The sequence below is a fragment of the Rhinolophus sinicus genome, linkage group LG10, assembly GCF_036562045.2.
Source record: "Rhinolophus sinicus isolate RSC01 linkage group LG10, ASM3656204v1, whole genome shotgun sequence".
NCBI classification, from domain to species: domain Eukaryota; kingdom Metazoa; phylum Chordata; class Mammalia; order Chiroptera; family Rhinolophidae; genus Rhinolophus; species Rhinolophus sinicus.
Genome location: NC_133759.1, coordinates 36,978,706 through 36,998,656, shown reverse-complemented (window position 1 = coordinate 36,998,656; position 19,951 = coordinate 36,978,706). Strand labels below are relative to the sequence as shown.

Sequence of the window (19,951 nt, the reverse complement as noted above, 5' to 3'; positions counted from 1 at the left end):
TCTTTTATTAGTAGTTTGGGTATGTTTTCAGTGTTTATAAGTATTGTGTTTTCTCTGCTATAAATTACCTAGATTTCTTTAAGTTTATGCTTTTTGTTACATTATTTTAAAAAAATCCTTTTGTGTACAGTTATCTGAAAGATACTCTCTTTTATTATTAATTGGGGTGACATTGGTTAATAACATTATGTAAGTTTCAAGTGTACAATTCTGTAATACATCATCTGTATATTGCGTTGTGTGCTTACCACCCAGAATCTGGTATCCTTCTGTAACCATATATTTTATTTGACCCCGCTTTGTCCTCCGTGCCCCAAGCTCTAACTTGTGTAAAGCCTCAAAGTTTACAGGAGGTGAGAGTTAGGGCCTTCAAGTTCTCTCCAGTGCCTGTACATAGCCGGGGAATGCATACAACCCTTTCCAAGCACATGGACTTTTAGAGTCCTATGAATATGTTGGAGTTTTTCACTGTCTCCTGTGTACATATCACTCCCTGGCTTTTCCTTGTAAGCTTTTTGGTTAATTAGCCTATTGTTTGCCCCAACAATTATTTATCCCTTAAACAATGGATTCTGATTGTTTTGGGGAAACCCCCCCAAGTAAAAGGCAGTTCACATTAGGTGAGGTCTGAGTAAAGTCAAAGAAACCATTGTGAGTGGGATCTTCCTGGGAAGCACTAGAGAGTTCAGAGAATGACAATTGTGTAGAGATGGGGCTTTGAAGAATCTCCAACTCCATTTTGCCCCCTCTAGTGGCTACCAGGTTGCTGTTTTCACCATGATTGTGGGCTGTTAATTGTCAAGTCTACTGCAGAACTGAGAAGGGTGGAGGGATTCGAATAGGTTATAGTAAAGCACAACTGAGTTTCAGCCATTTTCTTCAATAAACACTCCCAGATTGCCGGAAGCCTTTTTTGTATTTTTCCATATTACTGAAATAGTTGATTCTGACAATTTTTTTACCAGTGTTCTTTTTTTTTTTTTTTTTTTTTTTAAAGATTTTATTGGGGAAGGGGAACAGGACTTTATTGGGGAACAGTGTGTACTTCCAGGCCTTTTTTCCAAGTCAAGTTGTTGTCCTTTCAATCTCAGGTGTGGAGGGTGCTGTTCAGCTTCAAGTTGTTGTTCTTTCAGTCTTAGTTGTGGAGGGCGCAGCTCAGCTCCAGGTCCAGTTGCTGTTGCTAGTTGCAGGGGGCACAGCCCACCATCCCTTGCTGGAGTCGAACCGGCAACCTTGTGGTTGAGAGGATGCGCTCCAACTAAGTGAGCCATCTGGGAGCGCAGCGGCAGCTCAGCTCAAGGTGTCGCATTCAATCTTAGTTGCAGGGGGCACTGCTCACCATCCCTTGCGGGACTCGAATCGAACTGGCAACCTTGTAGTTGAGAGCCCGGGCTCCAACCAACTGAACCATCCAGGAGGCAGCTCAGCTCAAGGTGCCATGTTCAGTCTTAGTTGCAGGGGACAGACCCCACCATCCCTTGCGGGACTGGAGGAGTTGAACCAGCAACCTTGTGGTTGAGAGCCCACTGGCCCATGTGGGAATCAAACCGGCAGCCTTCGGAGTTAGGAGCATGGAGCTCTAACCGCCTGAGCCACCGGGCTGGCCCACCAGTGTTCTTAATTGCTTTTATGGAGGAGTGGATTTTCAGAGGTCCTTAACTCCCTGTTCTTGCTGACCGGGTTATAGAATTTTTAAAGTCTAAGTTGACAGCTGCTTTCTTCCCTTAGAAACCTTGAAGACATTATTTCATTTAATCTGACCTCTGTTGTTTTTTTACAAATCTTCTGTCAAGCTAAATAATCTGTCTTTTTTTTTTTTTAACCACATTGCAGAAAAAAATTCTTTTTGCCTTTGGTTTCTGCAGTTTTACTCCAGTTTGTGTGTGTGTTTCTTTTTATGTATTTGTCCTTCCCCATTCTCACTGTATCTTTTCAAAGAAATTCACATCTTTTAGTTTCTGCAAAAATGTACGCATATTCTTTAACATTGCAGTTTTCCCACTCTGTCTCTTCTGTAGTTTTAATAGATGTGTGTCGCACTTTCTTGATCTGTCCTGCATGTCTCTTAACCTGTCTATCCTATTTCTCACCTTTTTATCTTTATGTGACATTCTTTATAGTTTCTTTTATTCTCCCAATTCACTAATTATCTCTTCGTTGTCTATTTTTTGTGTGTATTCAATGTAGTGTGTATTTTTCAATGACTATTTTTGTATAGGAGTTGTATTTGATTTTGTAGGCCTGGTTTTTTTTTTCATATTATACTTTTCTTATACTTTCTATTATTTTTCATGTCTTTCATCCTTTTAGAGTCTCTTTCATATTGTTCTGTTTTATCTCTTGGGGTGCCACCTTTTCACTTATCTGCTTAATCTTACTTCCTTATGTAGTTAATAATATTAGGTTTAGAAGTCATTATTGGTGGGATTGTATTTTTTATGAGGGTATTTACTCTTTAGGATGTGAAAGTATCCCCCCTAAATGAGTTTGTGTTTAGTTTGTGTTGTTCCCCAAAGTTTTTAAACACAGTCAACCAGTTTTTATGTTAACTTTTTGCCATTAGGCTCTCATACCTTATAGGTAGTTTATATTTGGATCTCATGAGAATGTGGAAAGGCTTCAGGTTTAGCACTTCCATGCAACTTTTTTTATTGCCCATACAGTGCCCAGGGTAGATGACAGACTTTCTTGCCACATCCTCTAGTCAGTGAACAGACATTTTGTGGTTCTCCTTTCATTCACTTGACAGCTCTTTCAGAGCCCCCACTTTGTGTAGGATCTCAGACCCAGATCCTGCCTCTCATGGGCTCAGGACCATGCCTCTTTTCTCATGGGCATTAAAATGGCAACCAAGGCAGTAACTTCCTAAGCCACTACTATGAATAATCCCTGCATTTTGGGATTTAGAGGTCTCCTTTTCTTTCTTTATTAAAATTAACTGTTTATAAAACTGTTTTGACTTTATCTGTCATTTTTTAATGTTTTAGTGTCTACAGCAACTTAGTCCACAAGGTGGCGAGAAACAGTTGTGATTAACATTGTCTTTGCGAGATCAGAAGCATTTCCTGATTAAGTTTGAATTATGTTCTCTTTATATTTTAATTTTTTAAAACTTGAAAAGTTGCTATTTATTGACTGAACCAGGCATTGTATTAGGCTCTTCATGTATGTAATATCATGTAGTCTTCACAACTCTATGAAGTTGTGTTATTCTTTTTTAGCAGATGAGAAAATTAAGGTTCAGAGGATTTTAAACAATTTGTCAAAGGTTACAAAAATATTAAGTGGCAGAGCCAGATTCAAATCCAGCTCTGTCAGACTGTACACTTGATGTCTTCCTATTATTTTATCAATTTAAATGAGAAAACAATCGTGGCAAGATATCTTGTAAATGCTTTGTTTATTATCAAAGTGTTCTGGTGTCTAAAATGTGTGATTTTTTTTTTTTTTACCTTCCCCCCCCCCTTTTTTTTTTTTTTAAAGAAAGCATTTTCTAGTCTTAGATCCTTCCACGGTAAACTTGCAGTGCTGTTGAGGTAGAAAGAACAGTAGTTTGCTATGGGTGTTGTTCTTTTCAGGGGACCCATAGATGTGATTGGAATAAGGAAGAGAGATTATAGTTTATCTGAAAAGGACCATTTGAGCACCATAAATGGTAGTGTTTTTCTTTTAAGTTAGGGGGAATTTCTAACAGCTGTGTAAAAATGGAATTAGTAGTTTTGAATAGGTAGCAAGGTTTTTGGTCAACCACTGATAAGAAATACTGCATAGATAAGAGGAATGAGTGATAGTGAGAAACTCCCTAAGGAATATAACCCCAGAGGGACATGAGCTGGTTTTTTTTTTTTTGTAAATAAAGTTTTATTGGCACACAGCTACCACCCATTTGTTTCCATATTGTATGGCCACTTTTATGCTGTTAACTCCAAAATTGAGTAGTGACCTAATAGCCTCCAGGACCTAAGATATTTAGTATCTGGCTCATTCCAGCAAAAGTTTACAGACCCCTCTGAAAAAAGTAAGCCCCAACAAAAATGTTTTTACTTGGCTTATACCATAAAAAATGGGGGAAACTTGTCAAGCTGAGGCTAGTAACTCACTGACTCTTTCCAGGGTAAGTACATAAACTACACCATGGTCTTCTTTAGTTAGGAATAGATTCAGGCCATATAATGAGTCTTCTATAGTTATAAAAGGCCGAGCTAGAGACTTTGCCCTTAGTTCCATCAGCCTAATTGAAAACCCAACCAAGTTCTTTTCTTTTAATTTTGATTTTACATTCTATTCAAACGTAAAGCACATTTAGCCTCAAGTGGAGTTCATCGTGACCTCAGGCAAAGGGAGGCAGCCACATGTGAGAGTGCTAGAAATAAACCTGGTGTCTGTCTGATGAGAAGCAATGTGTGTCTAACAAGAAAAAGGAACTTGTCTGTCTAGTGAGATCTTTGTTGACTTTTTGTACTCTGACCCCATGTCTAAAAAAATATGCAGGACGTTAATTCTTTTGAGTTCATTTTCAAACTAATACCTTTTTCTCACCAAACATTTTTTACTATTTCTATAAATATATGTGCTCCAGTGTTCCTATTGTGTTTGCTTTTCTTTTGGCCAGCTGCTCAGGTTAAACTGGGTCACGTAGCACACACTCTTTTAAGTTCAATCTCAAATCTAATGTACCTTGTATACGTTACTACTTTGATCAGAATATTTTAGTACCTGGAATAGTGCCATTTTAGCATGAATGAAAGTGCATATTTATCATTTTCATTTTTTCCTGATGTCTCGAAATACTCTTGGCATCTTCATTCCAAATTAGAACATTTGTAAGCCATCAATATGTTAGAACACCCTGACCTTCTTTGGTCAACAAATAATATAGGCTGTTAGCCTTTTCTGTCAGGTCTGATATGTTTCTACATTTAAATCTGTCTGGCCTTTGGTAGAGTTGACAGTTCTCCACCCCTCCCCATAAATACATGTGACATTAAATTTTGGACAGTTGTCTTTATTGTGACTTTACAGCTGAGTTGCACTAATGTGGTTTACTTACCTTTTAAGAGAGCTACACAGCAGTTCTTTAATGACACTGGTATCAGTAGTCTCAGAAGGATGAGGGAAGAAGATGGAAGTACCGTGTTTCCCCCAAAAACAAGACCTAGCCAAACAATCAGCTCTAATGTGTCTTTTGGAGCAAAAATTAATATAATACACAGTATTATATTTATTATATTATACTACACTACACTACACTACATTACATTATATTATAGACCAGGTCTTATATTACAGTAAAATAAGACCAGGTCTTATATTAATTTTTGCTCCAAAAGACGCATTAGAGCTGATTGTCCGGCTAGGTCTTGTTTTTGGGGAAACATGGTAATGCAGTCATTAGGTAAAGGTGTTAACGCTTTCCTCCTCTGGTGAGCTAAAGGTACCACTCAGACTTGGGTCGATGTGTCAGAGTCAAGGTCAGAGAAAACTTTCTACATATCCATTGAGAGCTGGTTTATCAGGCTGCCTCTCCACTGTAGGATTTATTTTATTTTTTAATTTTTGCTTTAGTGGAAAGGTAACAAATTACTTCTTGGGTCAGAGAGTTTGAGAAAGGAAGGTAAACATTACTAATTGTTTTCATGGCCTTTATAAGAAATGTAGAAGTTGAGTGCAAAGGGGGCCCATGTAAGATGGTCAGGGTTTGTCCCCAGTTTGACTTCTGTCAAACTGTCTCTCTGACAAGAATGTTTTTTCCTTCCCATTGTGAGTGTTCCATCCTCAAGGCACTGAATGCTTTCATCGTTGCCAGCTTTTGAAGAGGAAGTTGTTGGACTTTTGCCCAGTTTAGGCTGCAAGTGGGGTGGGAGGAGAAGCAGGAAAGTGAGCCAAAGTGCACTTTAATTGGGTAGTGTTTACTTCACATGTGTTGTGTCACGATAAGGATAGGGGTGTTGGTAAAAATCTTTTCATACTCCATAGCTATCTTACTGAGGGGTAAATTTCTAAAAGGAGAAATAAATTAATAATGTAGATGTAAAGCAGTCTATTGGTGTAGCAGGCTGCCAGCATGTAGTTTGATAATTCTGCTCCAAACCTTACTTTGCTAGAACTAGGAAAGTGCTTAAAGAGGCACAAACTGGTTGAATTGTTGGTTGGAAGGGAATTCAGTAACTACTTAATAAAACTCTCCTCTTTCATCTGATTGTTACATGAACTAACACACATATACATTCATTCCCCTATCTCTCTCTTTCTCTCTTTCACAGTCCTTCAAAGGCTTTTTCAGTGCTTTTAAAGAATGACAGATGTCTTCACATGGCCTATAGAGCCCATAGTCTTTCCAACACTGATTGTTTCTTGTCTTCACCTTGCTTTTATGCTCCCCTTGCATTCTCCTCCAGCCATGTGGACCTTCCTCCTCACGGAGATCTTTCTTAACTCTTGACATGTTCTCATGGCACCTCTCATTTATACGAAGATCACATGTAGTAAGTACATTGTGCATTGTTTCAGTGAGAAGCTGGTAGTTTTGCTCATGTCTGGATCACTAGCAGCTAATGCTTGTCACATAGCTGCACACAAATATTTGTTGAATCCATGAATTCCGTCTATTTTCTGTAGTTACCTGACTTTTATTTGGACTTTCCAAGATATATTCATTTCATTTTGGAGTTGCTCTAATGGTAATACAGTTTTTAGAAAACTGGAGAAAATGTTTACAACCAAAATGAGACAAGGATATTATTAATATATAAAGAACTCACATAAATCTCTAAGGAAGATATTTAAAACCGTAATAAGAAGGCAAAGGATGCACATAGCTAATTCACAAAAGAAATTCTTAAAATGGCTAAGAGAGAGCTGAGAAAATTTTTATTTTTACTAGGGATCATATAAATGCAAATCAAGCAAAATACTACCTATCAATTTGGCAAAAATAATTTTGCGCAAGAAGCAGCCTGGGAGGCTTCTTATATTATTCAGTGATACTGGAGACGGTGTTAAGTTAAAAGGATAATTTTAGAGCCACACAGACATAGTTCTAAGTGTTGGCTCTTCCACTTAGTTAAATACATGACTTTGCAAATTACTTACGTTTCTCCTTTGTAAAATTGAGAACTTACAGGGATTTTGTTACTAAATTTGTTTGTTCATTCACAAATACTTATTGAGTGACTGCTTTGTGCCAGGCACATTCTCGGGCACTGAGGATACAGCAATGAACAAAAACATCCCTGCCTGATGGAACTTTCATCCTAACAGTGGAGACAGACAATAAACAAATAAATATATAAAATGTACAGGATGTTGGATAGTGTTGAGGGTTATAGAGGAAAATAAAGCAGGGAAGAGATAGCAAGTATTGTGTCACAGATAGTGTTGCTATTTTAAATAGGATGATCTGGGAATTTCTCACTGAGAAGGTGACATTTCAGCAAAGATTTCCAAAAGGTAGGGAAGTAAGCCATGTGAATGTCTTGAGGAAGAACGTTCCAGGCAGAGAAAATAACACTTTTAAAGGAATGAGGACGTATTGTGCCTGATATGTTTGAAGAATAGTAGGGAAGCCAGTATAGTGTCACCAACGTAAACAAGGGGAGGATCATAGGAGAGGTGAAGGGGGAGTAGATGGAAGGCCTTGTGAGTTCTGGCAAGTATATTATTGGCTTTCACTGTAAGGTGGGAAGCCACTGCAGACATTTCGATCAGGAAAGTGACATAATATCAGTATATTTTAAATGGATTATGTTGTTGCATCTAGAACAGACTATGATATGGAAGCACGGAAACTAATTAGGAAATTTGAATAATTGAATAAGGGTTGATGGACTGGGGTGGTAGCAGAAGGAAGGGTAGAGGCTGAGAAATACTTAGACTCTGTATTCATAGTCAAGGTAGGTCAAAGATGACCTTATGGTTGTGGGCTTGAATACTTGGAAGGATGGTGTTGCCATTAACCAAGGTAATGTAACGTGCTTAGCCTGCTATGTGTTTTCTATTAATGCTTCATAAAGGGTGATTCCTTTCCCCAAAATTTAGAGTAAAAATGAAAGAATTTCTTCTATCTGATGTGCTTCTGTCTACCTACCCAAACAAATAGACTTGTTCACCAGAATAACTAGATACCAAATTATATATTTAGCTGGCACATGGAAATTCTGGTAAATTACTCTGTTTGGCCAAGAGATTTACTTCCTAACTGAAGGTAGAACTCATATTTTTCCATATGACAGTAATACAATAATGGCAAGGGTATCAATAGTAATCAAATGTTTTTAGAAATCAGAGAAAAATACTCTGTTAATGTTTCATTTAATGGATACTATGCACTTGTGCCCATTTTTTTTCCTTTCAGGATGTTGCCTTATGGCTGTTTAGCCACAGGAGATCGCTCTGGCCTCATTGAAGTTGTGAGCACGTCTGAAACAATTGCTGACATTCAGCTGAACAGTAGCAACGTGGCTGCTGCAGCAGCCTTCAATAAAGATGCCCTTCTGAACTGGCTTAAAGAATACAATTCTGGGTTCGTTTGTTTTGTTTGGTTATTGTTTTCCTGAACAAACAGCCAAATATAACTGTCCTCCCAATTAGAATTATCAGTATCCTAGAGGAGATATTAGTGTAATTTATTGCTTCATTTCAGGTTAGATCAAAATGATAAATAGGCCTTCCTAAAGTCTTACAAATGATTAGTGCTGATCTTTATCTAGATCAAATTTCAGAGCCCTGCAGTAGTTACAATCTAAGAATTTAAGTATTTTTAAAATAACATACAGGTTTTTGCTTAAAGGCATTCATTTCTGTAATTATGTGAATGTGTGAACTTAGGTTCTTAGTAGTTTTTTATAATGGAAGTAAATGAGTTTGAAGACTGTGATGACTTCAAACTAAAAGTAAAGTGCTTGGAATTGTGTTTTTTATGGTTATTGTGTTGGAAAAACCCTAATACATAAGAAATTAAGGAATTTCACAATCAGGGGAAAACACTAAATATTTTTGGCTAATGACTTCAAATTCAGACATAAATTTTACCATTGGCAAAGTCCAAGGACTTATATGTGAGAATCAGTTTCCAAATTTTTATCTTAGGGCTTTGTCTCTAAAGGGTTTGTATTAGTCACTTCTAATTTAAGTCAGTGACTTGAATGGCTGGAAATGCAGTACTTGAGTCTTAAATACAGAATTCTAGCCTTATGTCAAAACCAACCAAATTATTCCAAGGCCCCAGAATTATCCAGCAAAACTAATGGTCTCCTCTCATTTCTATGTATATGAACCTATCCCATCCCCACTGAAACATGACCCCCAGGACACAGCAATTTGATGGCTGAGGTCCAGTTATCTGATGTCTTTGAGCCAGTCTATTCACTCCTCTCTGCCCTGTTCCTATGAATCCTCATTCTCTTGGCTGATCCAACATGATCTGCTCTTAAGTTTCTGGTAGCTCCATATACGTTTCTGGCAGTCACTCAATAAGCAGTTCTTCTCACATTTAAAAAGGAAACGGGAATGTGGATTTGTTCTCAGCTCACACATTTGCAGGGTGAAAACCATTGTTGTTTCTATTTTTTCTCTTTTTCAGGGATGACCTGGACCGAGCCATTGAGGAGTTTACCCTGTCCTGTGCCGGCTACTGTGTAGCTTCTTATGTCCTTGGGATTGGTGACAGACATAGTGACAACATCATGGTAAAAAAAAATGGCCAGGTGAGCTGTTCCCCAGAGTCTTCTAAGGGCCCGAGTGATGCTTGCTTAGGTACAGCACAATCTCTTGTGAAACTCACGCAGGTTCTTTAGTGATTCTTGGAGTCATGTGTTTCTCTTTACTTTTATTTCCCACCCCTCGTTTCACTTACTATGTGGTTCATATATTCATTGGTTTGTTTCCTTAAAGTTAGGTGATAAGAATTTATTTAAATATTTTTTTAAATATTGTGGTTATTTAAGTGACCTGTTTTTTCAGTATAAGAAATTGTGTTTTGGCACAAACAAAAGTCCTGGACCAGATGACGTCACAGGTGAATTTTACCAAACATTCAAAGAAGAATGAACACTTACCCTTCTCAAGTTATTCAAAAAAATTAAGAGAATGGAAGGCTCCCAACCTTGTTTTATTTTATTTTTTAATAAATTTTGTTGGGGAATATTGGGGAACAGTGTGATTCTCCAGGGCCCATCAGCTCCAAGTCGTCGTCCTTCAATCTAGTTGTGAAGGGCGCAGCTCAGCTCCAAGTCCAGTCACTGTTTCCAATCCTAGTTGCAGGGGGCACAGCCCACCATCCCATGGGCTCAGCGGCAGCCTTGTTGTCTTCAATCTAGTTGTGGAGGCCACAGCTCACAGGCCCATGTGGGAATCAAACCGGCAGTCCTGTTGTTCAGAGCTCGTGCTCTAACCAATTGAGCAATCCGGCCAACCGCCCCCTCCCCCGCCCCAACCTCATTTTATTAGGCCACTATTACCCTGCTTCCAGAGCCAGACAAAGGCATTACAAAAAAAGAAAATTATAGGCCGATATCCCTGATGAATATATATGAAAAATTCTCAACAAAATATTAGCAAAGCGATTTCAGCAATACATTGAAAGGATCATACACCATGATCAAGTGATATTTATTCCTGGGATGCAAAATTGGTTCAATTAACGTGATATACCACATAAATAAAATGAAGGCTAAAAATCATATGATCATATCCATAGATGCATTAAAAGCATTTGACAAAATCTGGCATCCATTTATGATAAAAACTCTCAGCAAAATGGGAATAGAGAGACCATACCTCAACATAACAGGCCATATATGACAAACGTATAGCTAATATCATACTCAAAAGTGAAAAGATAAAAGCATTTTCATTAAGATCAGGAAGAAGATAAGGATGTCTGCCCATTTTCACCGCTTTTATTCACCATATTATTGGAAGTCCTAGTCACAGCAGTCAGACAAGAAAAAGAAATAAGAGATCCAAATTGGAAAGAAAGAAGTGAATCTGTCATTATTTGCAGATGACATGGTACTATATAGGGAGAACCTCAAACATTCCACCAAAAAACTATTAGAACTGATAAATGAATTCAGTAAAATAGCAGGATACAAAATTGATGTTCAGAAATTGGTTGTATTTCTATATACCAATAACAAATTATCAGAAACAGAAATTAAGAAAATGATTACATTTACAATTGCATCAAAAGAAAATACCAAGGAATAAATTAAACCAAAGAGGAAAAAGACTTGTATTTGGCAAATTAATAAGACATTGAAGAAAGAAATTGAAAAAGATACAAATAAGCATATACCGTGCTCATGGATAGGAACAATTAACACCATTAAAATGTCCATACTACCCAAAGCAATCTCTCAATGTCATTTTTCACAGACCTAGAACAAATAATCCTGAAATTTATATGGAACTATAAAAAACCCTGAATAGCTTTGGCAATCTTGAGAAACAAAAGTTGAGATATTACAATACCTGGTATCAAACTATACTACAAGGCTATCGTAATCAAAACAACATGGTACTGGCATAAAAACAGACTCATAGGTCAGTAGAACAGAATAGATAATGCAGAAATAAACTCATGCCTGTATGGTCAAAAATCTTTAAAAAATAATATAAAACCATAAAAGAAAATAAATTGTATCTTGGACACAAATGTAACTAAGAATAGAAGGAACAGATGATGTGCATGATATATTAACTTTAAATAAGATAACCAGTTCTTAAAAAAAAAAGTGGAGCCGTGTTTTTCTCTTTTAGAACATCAAATGTGGGAGTAGAGCATAGGGAGAAATGGAGTATGTAATACCATTTTGGGGTAGCTAAGGTATTAGACCAGGTTATTTATGAAGAAGCTCTTAGTTTTCAAATAAAAAACTCTTTTTCAGAGTGACTTATGTTTTCTTGTAAATTCTTTTATATTAAGTAAAGACAGATAAGATATTTGGGATATTTATCAGTTTAGCCACCCTTGGAATTTTCTGCCACTAGAGGTATTCCAGATTGAAAACCTGTAGGTCACTGTGAATTCTGGCTCTAGGTGGGACCCAGAGTTTTACACCTGGGACATCTGGGTAGTTGTTCTTGAGCTTTGCGATTTAAACCTTGTGTTCACACTTAAAAGGATTCTTTCAGACTTCTGATTAATAACATTGAATACATAGGGGTTTCTTTATTCTTGACACCCTTCTAATATGAAGTTAAGGAATAAGAAATACGTAAATCCAAGAAGTCAAAGATAGGAGGAGTATAGGCCACAATGGGTGAAAGACATCAACAGATTAGGGGATGATAGAAAGCGTGATGAAAAGGTGGCAATGACAACATAGCTGAGGAAAATGGAAACCTGCATACCTTTAGAGGGGTATGTCAGTCGGAGAAAAAGCTCTGGAATGAGATGCACAAGGTATTGCAGAAGGTGGGGATTAGGGAAGAGGCTGAGAACATGATTGTTGGTAGTTTCATATGAAGCAATTAGATACTCAAGCCTCCTTCCCATCTCCTAGAAGGAGATAGAGTTATTCTCTGAATGATTCTTCTGACTCAAGGGCACTGAGTTCTAGAGAAGCTGAGGAAAAGGTGCCATATTAAAAATTGCAAGCAAACCCACCAATAAACAGTCCTATCAGTACGTAGAATTTTCATTTAGCTTTTTAGTGACTCATTTTAAAATATGAATTGTCAGCCAAGGATTAGCAGACATTTGAGGGAAGCCTCCACCATGAAAGATAAGAGACCAAAACAAAATGGGAAATAAAAGAACTCTGGAAAAACAGAATAACCAGTAAACAGAGGATGATTTTTTTAAAAAAACAAAAGAGACATTGAATCTATTAAGTAATAATAGGATTCTGTTTTTTAAAAATCAGAAAATAGAATTCTTGGAAATTAAAAAGAGAACAAAAAGTTAAAATAGAATTAGTGTAAACTAAAGATCAGCTAATATTTATTGAACGCTTAACTTGTTGAAGGCACAGTTCTAAGTTCTTTGGTTAACATCTTCAATCCTCATGAGAACCTTACAGAGTAAGTGGTAGTGTTACCCCATTTATAGGTGAGAAAATTGAGGCAACAGAAAATGGATATACAAGGATTTAAATCATGGTAATTGGCTCAGATTATCTTGTTTAGCCACCATGCTCTGTATTGCTCCATAACATCCCCAAAAGAACCAAAATATCTGATAAATAGGAGAAAGAGGATCCAGTAATGCTAGTGAATCAGTCCAGGGAGGTCTGCCATTAGCCTAATGGAGGAGTTCCAGAAAGAAGTAACAAAGATGAAGGAAAGCAGATAATATAAAAACATTTGCTGAAGTTGATGTTCGTGAATATCCGGTTAAAAGAGCACAAAAGTTTTTTTATAGTGGATGAAAAGACCCTCACTAAGACCCTTCACCACGACGTTTCAGTGCCTCAGGCATAAAGAGACTGTGTTAAAACCTTCCCTGAGACCCAGTAGGGCTCATACTAGGTAGGGTTCAGTAGTCAGAAAGACTTGGCTTCTCAATAGCAACATTGGGAACTTAAGACAGTGGAAGTTAGCATTCATAATTTTGAGAGAAGATGATTCTAACCTAGAATTCTAACTATAAATTATAAATCAGGTATAAAGGTGGAATAAAGACATTTTCAAACATAGAAGATCTCAAAAGCTGTGTCTCCTTTGCATCTATTCTAAGGAGGCTGCCAGAATAAGGACATTCACCAAAACAAGGTTCTAAATGAGTAGTACTTTTGTCTTCAGGGGACATTTGTCAATGTCTGAAGACATTGTTGGTTGTCAGGACTGGTGAGGGGGCTGTTCTGTTGGCATCTAGTGGGTAGCGGCTAGGGATGCTGCTAAATAGCTTACAGTGTACAGATCAGAACAAAGAATTATCAGGCCCAACATTTCAGTAATGCGAATATTGAGAAACCCTTGTCTAAAATAAACCAAAAGAGAATGTGATGTGGGACTTGGGAAACGGGGGCTCCATATAGGATAAGAGTTGAAGGGAGAGCCCAGGAGGAAGGTTGTACAGCAGGCCTAGAGAACAACCAGCGCATACAGAATTAAATGATTACCTGATCACGTGGGAAAATATTTTTTAAATGATTTTTAGATTTTTAAGAAGATTTTGGGAAGAATTAATGATCGGATCATAGAACTCTTAAGTCCAAAAAAAATATTTTTGTCAAGGAAAAACGTGAACAAAGAAAGAAATGTCCTGGTATACCACTACCACGTGGCTTAACTTTGAAATGTATTTATGTAGTCTGAACAATAGTAAACATTGACTATACTTAACAGAAATGATGATATAATGTGCCACATCATGTAGTATTACCTGAGCACAAGGGTACTAAATCTTCACCTTCCATAAGAAGAGTAATCCTAAATTAGGAAGTAAAAAATAAGTATAAAAAAAAGGTATTTAGAAAAATGGAGGCAGATACCAGAGAACTTATGTGAAAGAATGGGGAGAAGGTTACCTCTAAGTAGTAGCACTCAAGGTGGTGAATAGCTAGCTGGTGGGGCAAGAATATACTCTTTTTGTTGTGTTTCTATATGAAGAACTGTTGACGTAGAAATATTAGGTTGCTGCAAAAGTAATTGCGGTTTAAAAGGTTAAAAATTGCAAAAACTGCAATTACTTTTATACTAACATAATAGTTCTATGTGTAGAACTATTTGACTTTTTAATCAGACATGTTTATTATTTGAATACATTTTTCTTTTTAAAGATTTGCCTTCCCTACTGGGTATTTGCAGTTTAATATCAGGGTTATTATTGAGTATAAGAGATCTATGAATGTTAGATACTCTCTCTTCTCAAGAGACCCAGAAGGCTGTGAAAAAGGGACTCAGATAAGGGTGGGGACAGTGCATCGGGATTTAGGACTGTTGAGATCTCTTCTTTCTATTTGGCATCCACCAGAAAAACAAGGAAAATTGAAAATCCCATTTGTTTTCCAGCTCTTCCACATTGATTTTGGACACATTCTTGGAAATTTCAAGTCTAAATTTGGCATTAAAAGGGAGCGAGTGCCTTTCATTCTTACCTATGATTTCATTCATGTGATTCAACAAGGAAAAACAGGAAACACGGAAAAGTTTGGCCGGTGAGTATTGCCCTTATGTCAAGGGTAGACACATTCAACATTTTCTCATCTGGCCAGCTGGACTAACATTTCTTTGCTGAGGTATATTTAGGTCTGGGAGATACTCAATCTGCTAATGGGGATTTTGGGGGATTTGCCTGTCAGATCCATGTTATGGTTCAGATATACTCAGAGAAGAGAAACAATGCTGGAAATGTGAAATAAGTTAGCTTTATTCCAAAAGTATACCACCTTTTACCTGTCTTAGAAAATTCTCTGAAACTATTAAGACATTTGATAGAGAGGTGCTGAGAACAGGCATTTTGCTGTCATTCATCGTGGAGTACAGTGAGGGAGCCAGGGTTCAGAGACAGACTTTATAATTTCTGATCTATTCCTTGTTCCTTGTATGTTTTTTTGTACATTACTGTCTTCCTGTCTTTGTTTTTTCATATAAAATGGGGACAAACTAATTCAATTTCAGGGCTGTTATGATAGAGACAGGTAACATGATGTGATGAACTCATAATCTTAGTAAATAATTGGTATTATCATTTCTAGTTCTGCCTGGGTTTCTGCCAAATATACCTCTGGGTGCATTTTTTTCTTTCACAAAACTGAGATAGGATTGGGTGGTCCTTTTGAATGACCATCTAGAAGAGAAGAGAGGACGGCAAGATGACAGGGAAGTGCAACGCAGAAACACTGATCACTGATTCAGAGGACTTGAAAGAAATTAATGCCTGAAGTCAGACCACCGATCTGGAGTCTAGAAACGTGTTCAGAAATCCTCATGGATTATAATTATTACTTGCTTTACAATAATTTTTTTTGCCTCATAGAATTTAAAAGCCTAAATTGTGTTATATTGCTTTTTATCATAGAAAATATATTTAGTTTTGTTTCTGAAAAATATATGTGTGGTTTTAGAGAGCTTGATTTATTTTATGTAAATTTTAGTCCTGGGACAATTTTCAGAGAAGGAAAAATCAGAAACGAACCTTTAGTTCAATAGAAATTTTCCAGCTCTTACGGAAAGTCTAGCTATGGCTCTCTCATCGTCCTTTATGAAATTTGCTGACTCACCTCTAACATCATGCTCTTGTGATTTGCTGCATCAACTAAAGGTTCCGCCAATGTTGTGAGGACGCGTATCTGATTTTACGTCGGCATGGGAATCTCTTCATCACTCTCTTTGCACTGATGTTGACTGCAGGGCTTCCTGAGCTCACATCAGTCAAGGATATACAGTATCTTAAGGTACAAACCCCTTTCTCTGTACATTGGAGCTCAATATACCTGCCTGTTCAGATGTTCAAAGGGAATGGAACCAAGTCTTTTTCTGTGAGACAGTTCTTGCACAGGAGTGGTAGTGGCAAGCAGCTGAGTAGGTGTCTTGCAGTAATCATAAATTCATTTTGTCTTCAAAAACCCTTTGGCAGAGGTCATATTGTCACCCTACCTTGGTGTTCGTTCTCCCTCCTGCAAATGTTTTAAATAAAAACATGAGGCACAGTGCTTGATGGTGGCTGGGCAGTGTAACCAAGCAAACCTCCTGCAGTTGTTGACATTTGCACGTCAGTTTGGAGGATGCATAAAATGAGATTTTTTTCCTTCATTTTCAGGACTCTCTTGCCTTAGGGAAGAGTGAAGAAGAAGCACTCAAGCAATTTAAGCAAAAATTTGATGAGGCACTCAGGGAAAGCTGGACTACTAAAGTGAACTGGATGGCCCACACAGTTCGGAAAGACTACAGATCTTAATGATCAGCCTTTGCTCCTAACGTATTTGTTGGTTTTGTTTAGTTTTCATTTTGCACTTGCACTAAGTTGAATATGACCCTGCCAGAGATGTTATAAAGGGAATGAAATTCTGAATCTCGGTTAAATTTAAGAACAAGGCATCCCATACAACCTAATCTGAACAATCCCTGATGACCACCCTCTGCTTTTTGAATGCTTCCAAGATTCATCATGAAAACTGTCAACATTATGGATAATCATTTCTGCTGACTTTGCACGCCAAGGAATGCTACTAGAGATTGTTTTTTGTCTGTCTTTTTTTTTTTTTTTTTTTTTTAATTTTAAGTATTTGGTACTTTCCCGGAATGGTGTAAATACTTCTTTTTTGAACTGTGACCAAGTGTTATCAGCCAACTTATCCACACCTGGGGACTGTTGGCTGTTCTTAATTTCCAAATGAGGCGTAAAAGAAAGGTATCTTTCTTCCCTTTTTAAATTGTATAAACTACAAATTATAATATAAGTTGAAATTATGATTATTTTTCAAAAGAAATCTTTTAAACCTGTGGAAACATTAATTCTTTTGTTATATTTATCTATCATGATAACATCATCCCAGCCAGACTTGCTGAAAATCTACTGGTGAGGCAAATATATATGCTGCATATATATTTATAAAATTTCTAGTGGGAGTTCTGTATAAAAAAATGTTTCTTTGGTTTTCTTCAGCCTGTGTTTTACAAAAAGCAGAGCATTTTCCTAAGTTACTTTTTAGTTAACTGTATGTGATCCAGTTCTTCCAGCTGCTTCTGTAATGAGGCACATATTAATACAGTTTTTACATGGTTATCTATGAAAGAGTTCATAGAGCAAACTACTTGAGCAAATGTACCCAAGACAGAAAGCAAATGAAAATGAAACTATTTATGGAATAAACTCAAGACCTAAAATTCAGTATTTTAGTAAAATGCCAGATGTTCTTACTGTATTTATTAAAACTTGTAATAATGTGATTTTTTTCAAGGGTATTAGTTCAAGTTGAAATGATTTTATGCCACATGGAATTCTTTAATTTATTTGTTGAGGTACCATATACTTAGGGTGCTAGATGGCAAACGATGTTAATATGTGCAATAGGAACTACTGGTTTGAATGTGTAAATGGATGCTCTTTCTGAGTACTGGCAACATCCAGCAAAACTACTGCTTATTCTCCAAAGACTATTGGGAGCTCTCAGTTCTCAATGACATGGGAAAGAGAACTGAGTATTTGCCCGGTGACTGAGTTTTCTATAGGAATTTTATTAAAAATTGTTTAATTTTGTTGTCCTCCTTCATGTTCTCAGTTAAATAAATGGGTGAGCTGATGTTGGCTGCTCTTGGGATGTGTGGGCCTCTTCTTTATGGGCAACACAGGCCTTTGGATCTTGGCACTGGGACTCTTAAGAAATGGCCAAGTCAAGACAAACCATCCTTGGTAATTGTGAGGCACAGGGTCTCTTCCCTGCCTTCTCTCCTGGCCTCTCAGTCCCATCAGACTGTGTGGGAGGCCTCTTGGACTTTGGCGGGAGCCTGAGGCAAGAGGGACCCTCATCAAGTTTCAGTACCTTTGGGAGGTACCCTAAGGCCTGGGGGAATGCTTCTTCAGTTACTCGGTACCTAAACCAAGGCCAGACTGTACCACTTTGGCACTGTCTCCCATGGGGCAGTTGCTCAGAGCAGGTCCCAGTTTCTTGGAAATAACTCAGCTGAGGATGAGGGTTGATCTCTGAACTTGACATTCCCAGATCTGGTCTAGACTCAGTGAAGGTTCCAGGTTGCAGGTCAGGGGTTTGGAGAACGGTGATTTGCCAGCCAGAAATAGGTACCAGTTTTCAGAGAGGTCTCCTCAGCCCCTAGGGGACCTTGGTAAATATATGCCAAATCAGTGAATGTGAGTGTCTTTAAGAGTAAGAAAGGGAAGTGAACATCCCCAGACAGTGTTGGACTTGCATCCAGGATGGCTCTTCTCATACCCCCACACCTGTAGGCCCCTTAAGACGCCAGGATGCTGTGGCACAGTCACCCTTAGGAGCTGCTGAGCAGCGCCAGCCAGTGCTCCGTACACACTTGCTGAATGCATGTCTGATTCTCGGGCTCTGGCTGAGCCAGAGGGTGGGGGCTGGGGGTGGGGGAAGCAGAGGAAGCCCGTCTCGGATGGGGTGGCGTCTGTGCTGCAGGAAGAGCTTCTTGCATGGGGGCTGGTTACCCACTGCTGGGGCTGTTAAGTGCTCTGGTCAACAGTGACTCTTACCCCAAAACACTTGGCTCCCTCTCTTTTGGTACTTTCACAAGTTTCCCCAAAACAAAGTTTTGGAAACCCTGCACATTTCCATACTTGAAGACAGCAGCTGTGCCTTCCGGGTCTGGGAACACATAGGATAACTTCGCTGAACAAGTAATTCCTCAGTATCCACTTCATGTCTAGTGGCCGATCCTGGTCTGCAGAGGCCAGTGTTTGCAATCCAACTCTGCCTCTGTGATCCCAAGTAATGTATTTATTATTTATCTGGGAATGAGCTTCCGAATTTTATAAAATTGGATGGATAATAACTGCCCCACTCACTTCTGTGGAGTGGGGAAAGGTAGGTTAAGACTGAATGGGAACGTGCTGAGTCCCAACTCAGAGGCAAACTCATTTCTTTCCCAGCTTCCCCTTCTTGAAGGCCACTGAAGGGAGGAATCTCAGGGAAAGAAAAGTCCTTCCAGACCTCCGTCCCTGTCTCCTGTCTGGGGAGGCCCCTCCAGTGCATTCTTAGTTCTGCCGTGTCCAGCTCTAACTGTCAGCACCAGACCTCAGCCAGGCAGCCTGTAATGCAGAGGTCACATTTCTGTAGAAGGGAAAAGGTTTGCCAATGGGGTGGAGAGCAGAGAGGTACCCTGCCATGTGACCCTGGCTGTTGGGGATGGGCGGCTCTTAGGAGGGGCACAGGCTGAGGTTTCTGGGAGAAGAGGGCCTCTGAGCTGAGTCTTGGACGGATCGCAGTTCGGTGAAGGGGTGATGGGAAGAGCGGACTAGATACAGCATATGGAAAGGCCTGCAGGTGAGAACAAGCAGGATTCGTGGGCATTATCTGTCAGGCGCAAT

General features: G+C 38.4%; 1 protein-coding gene across 2 annotated transcripts in view; it reads left to right on the top strand.

Moving 5' to 3' along the window:
• PIK3CB (phosphatidylinositol-4,5-bisphosphate 3-kinase catalytic subunit beta) overlaps positions 1–18,191 on the top strand; it is a 153,485-nt gene extending 135,294 nt beyond the window's left edge. For both annotated transcript variants that reach the window (XM_019747566.2, XM_019747603.2), the window contains 5 exons: positions 8,354–8,521; positions 9,581–9,704; positions 14,959–15,104; positions 16,211–16,343; positions 16,709–18,191. In XM_019747566.2, coding sequence (XP_019603125.2) covers positions 8,354–8,521; positions 9,581–9,704; positions 14,959–15,104; positions 16,211–16,343; positions 16,709–16,846 — 709 coding nt within the window. In that variant the 3' untranslated portion in view covers positions 16,847–18,191. The remainder of the gene's footprint in view (positions 1–8,353; positions 8,522–9,580; positions 9,705–14,958; positions 15,105–16,210; positions 16,344–16,708) is intronic.
• The last annotated feature ends 1,760 nt before the right edge of the window (positions 18,192–19,951 follow it).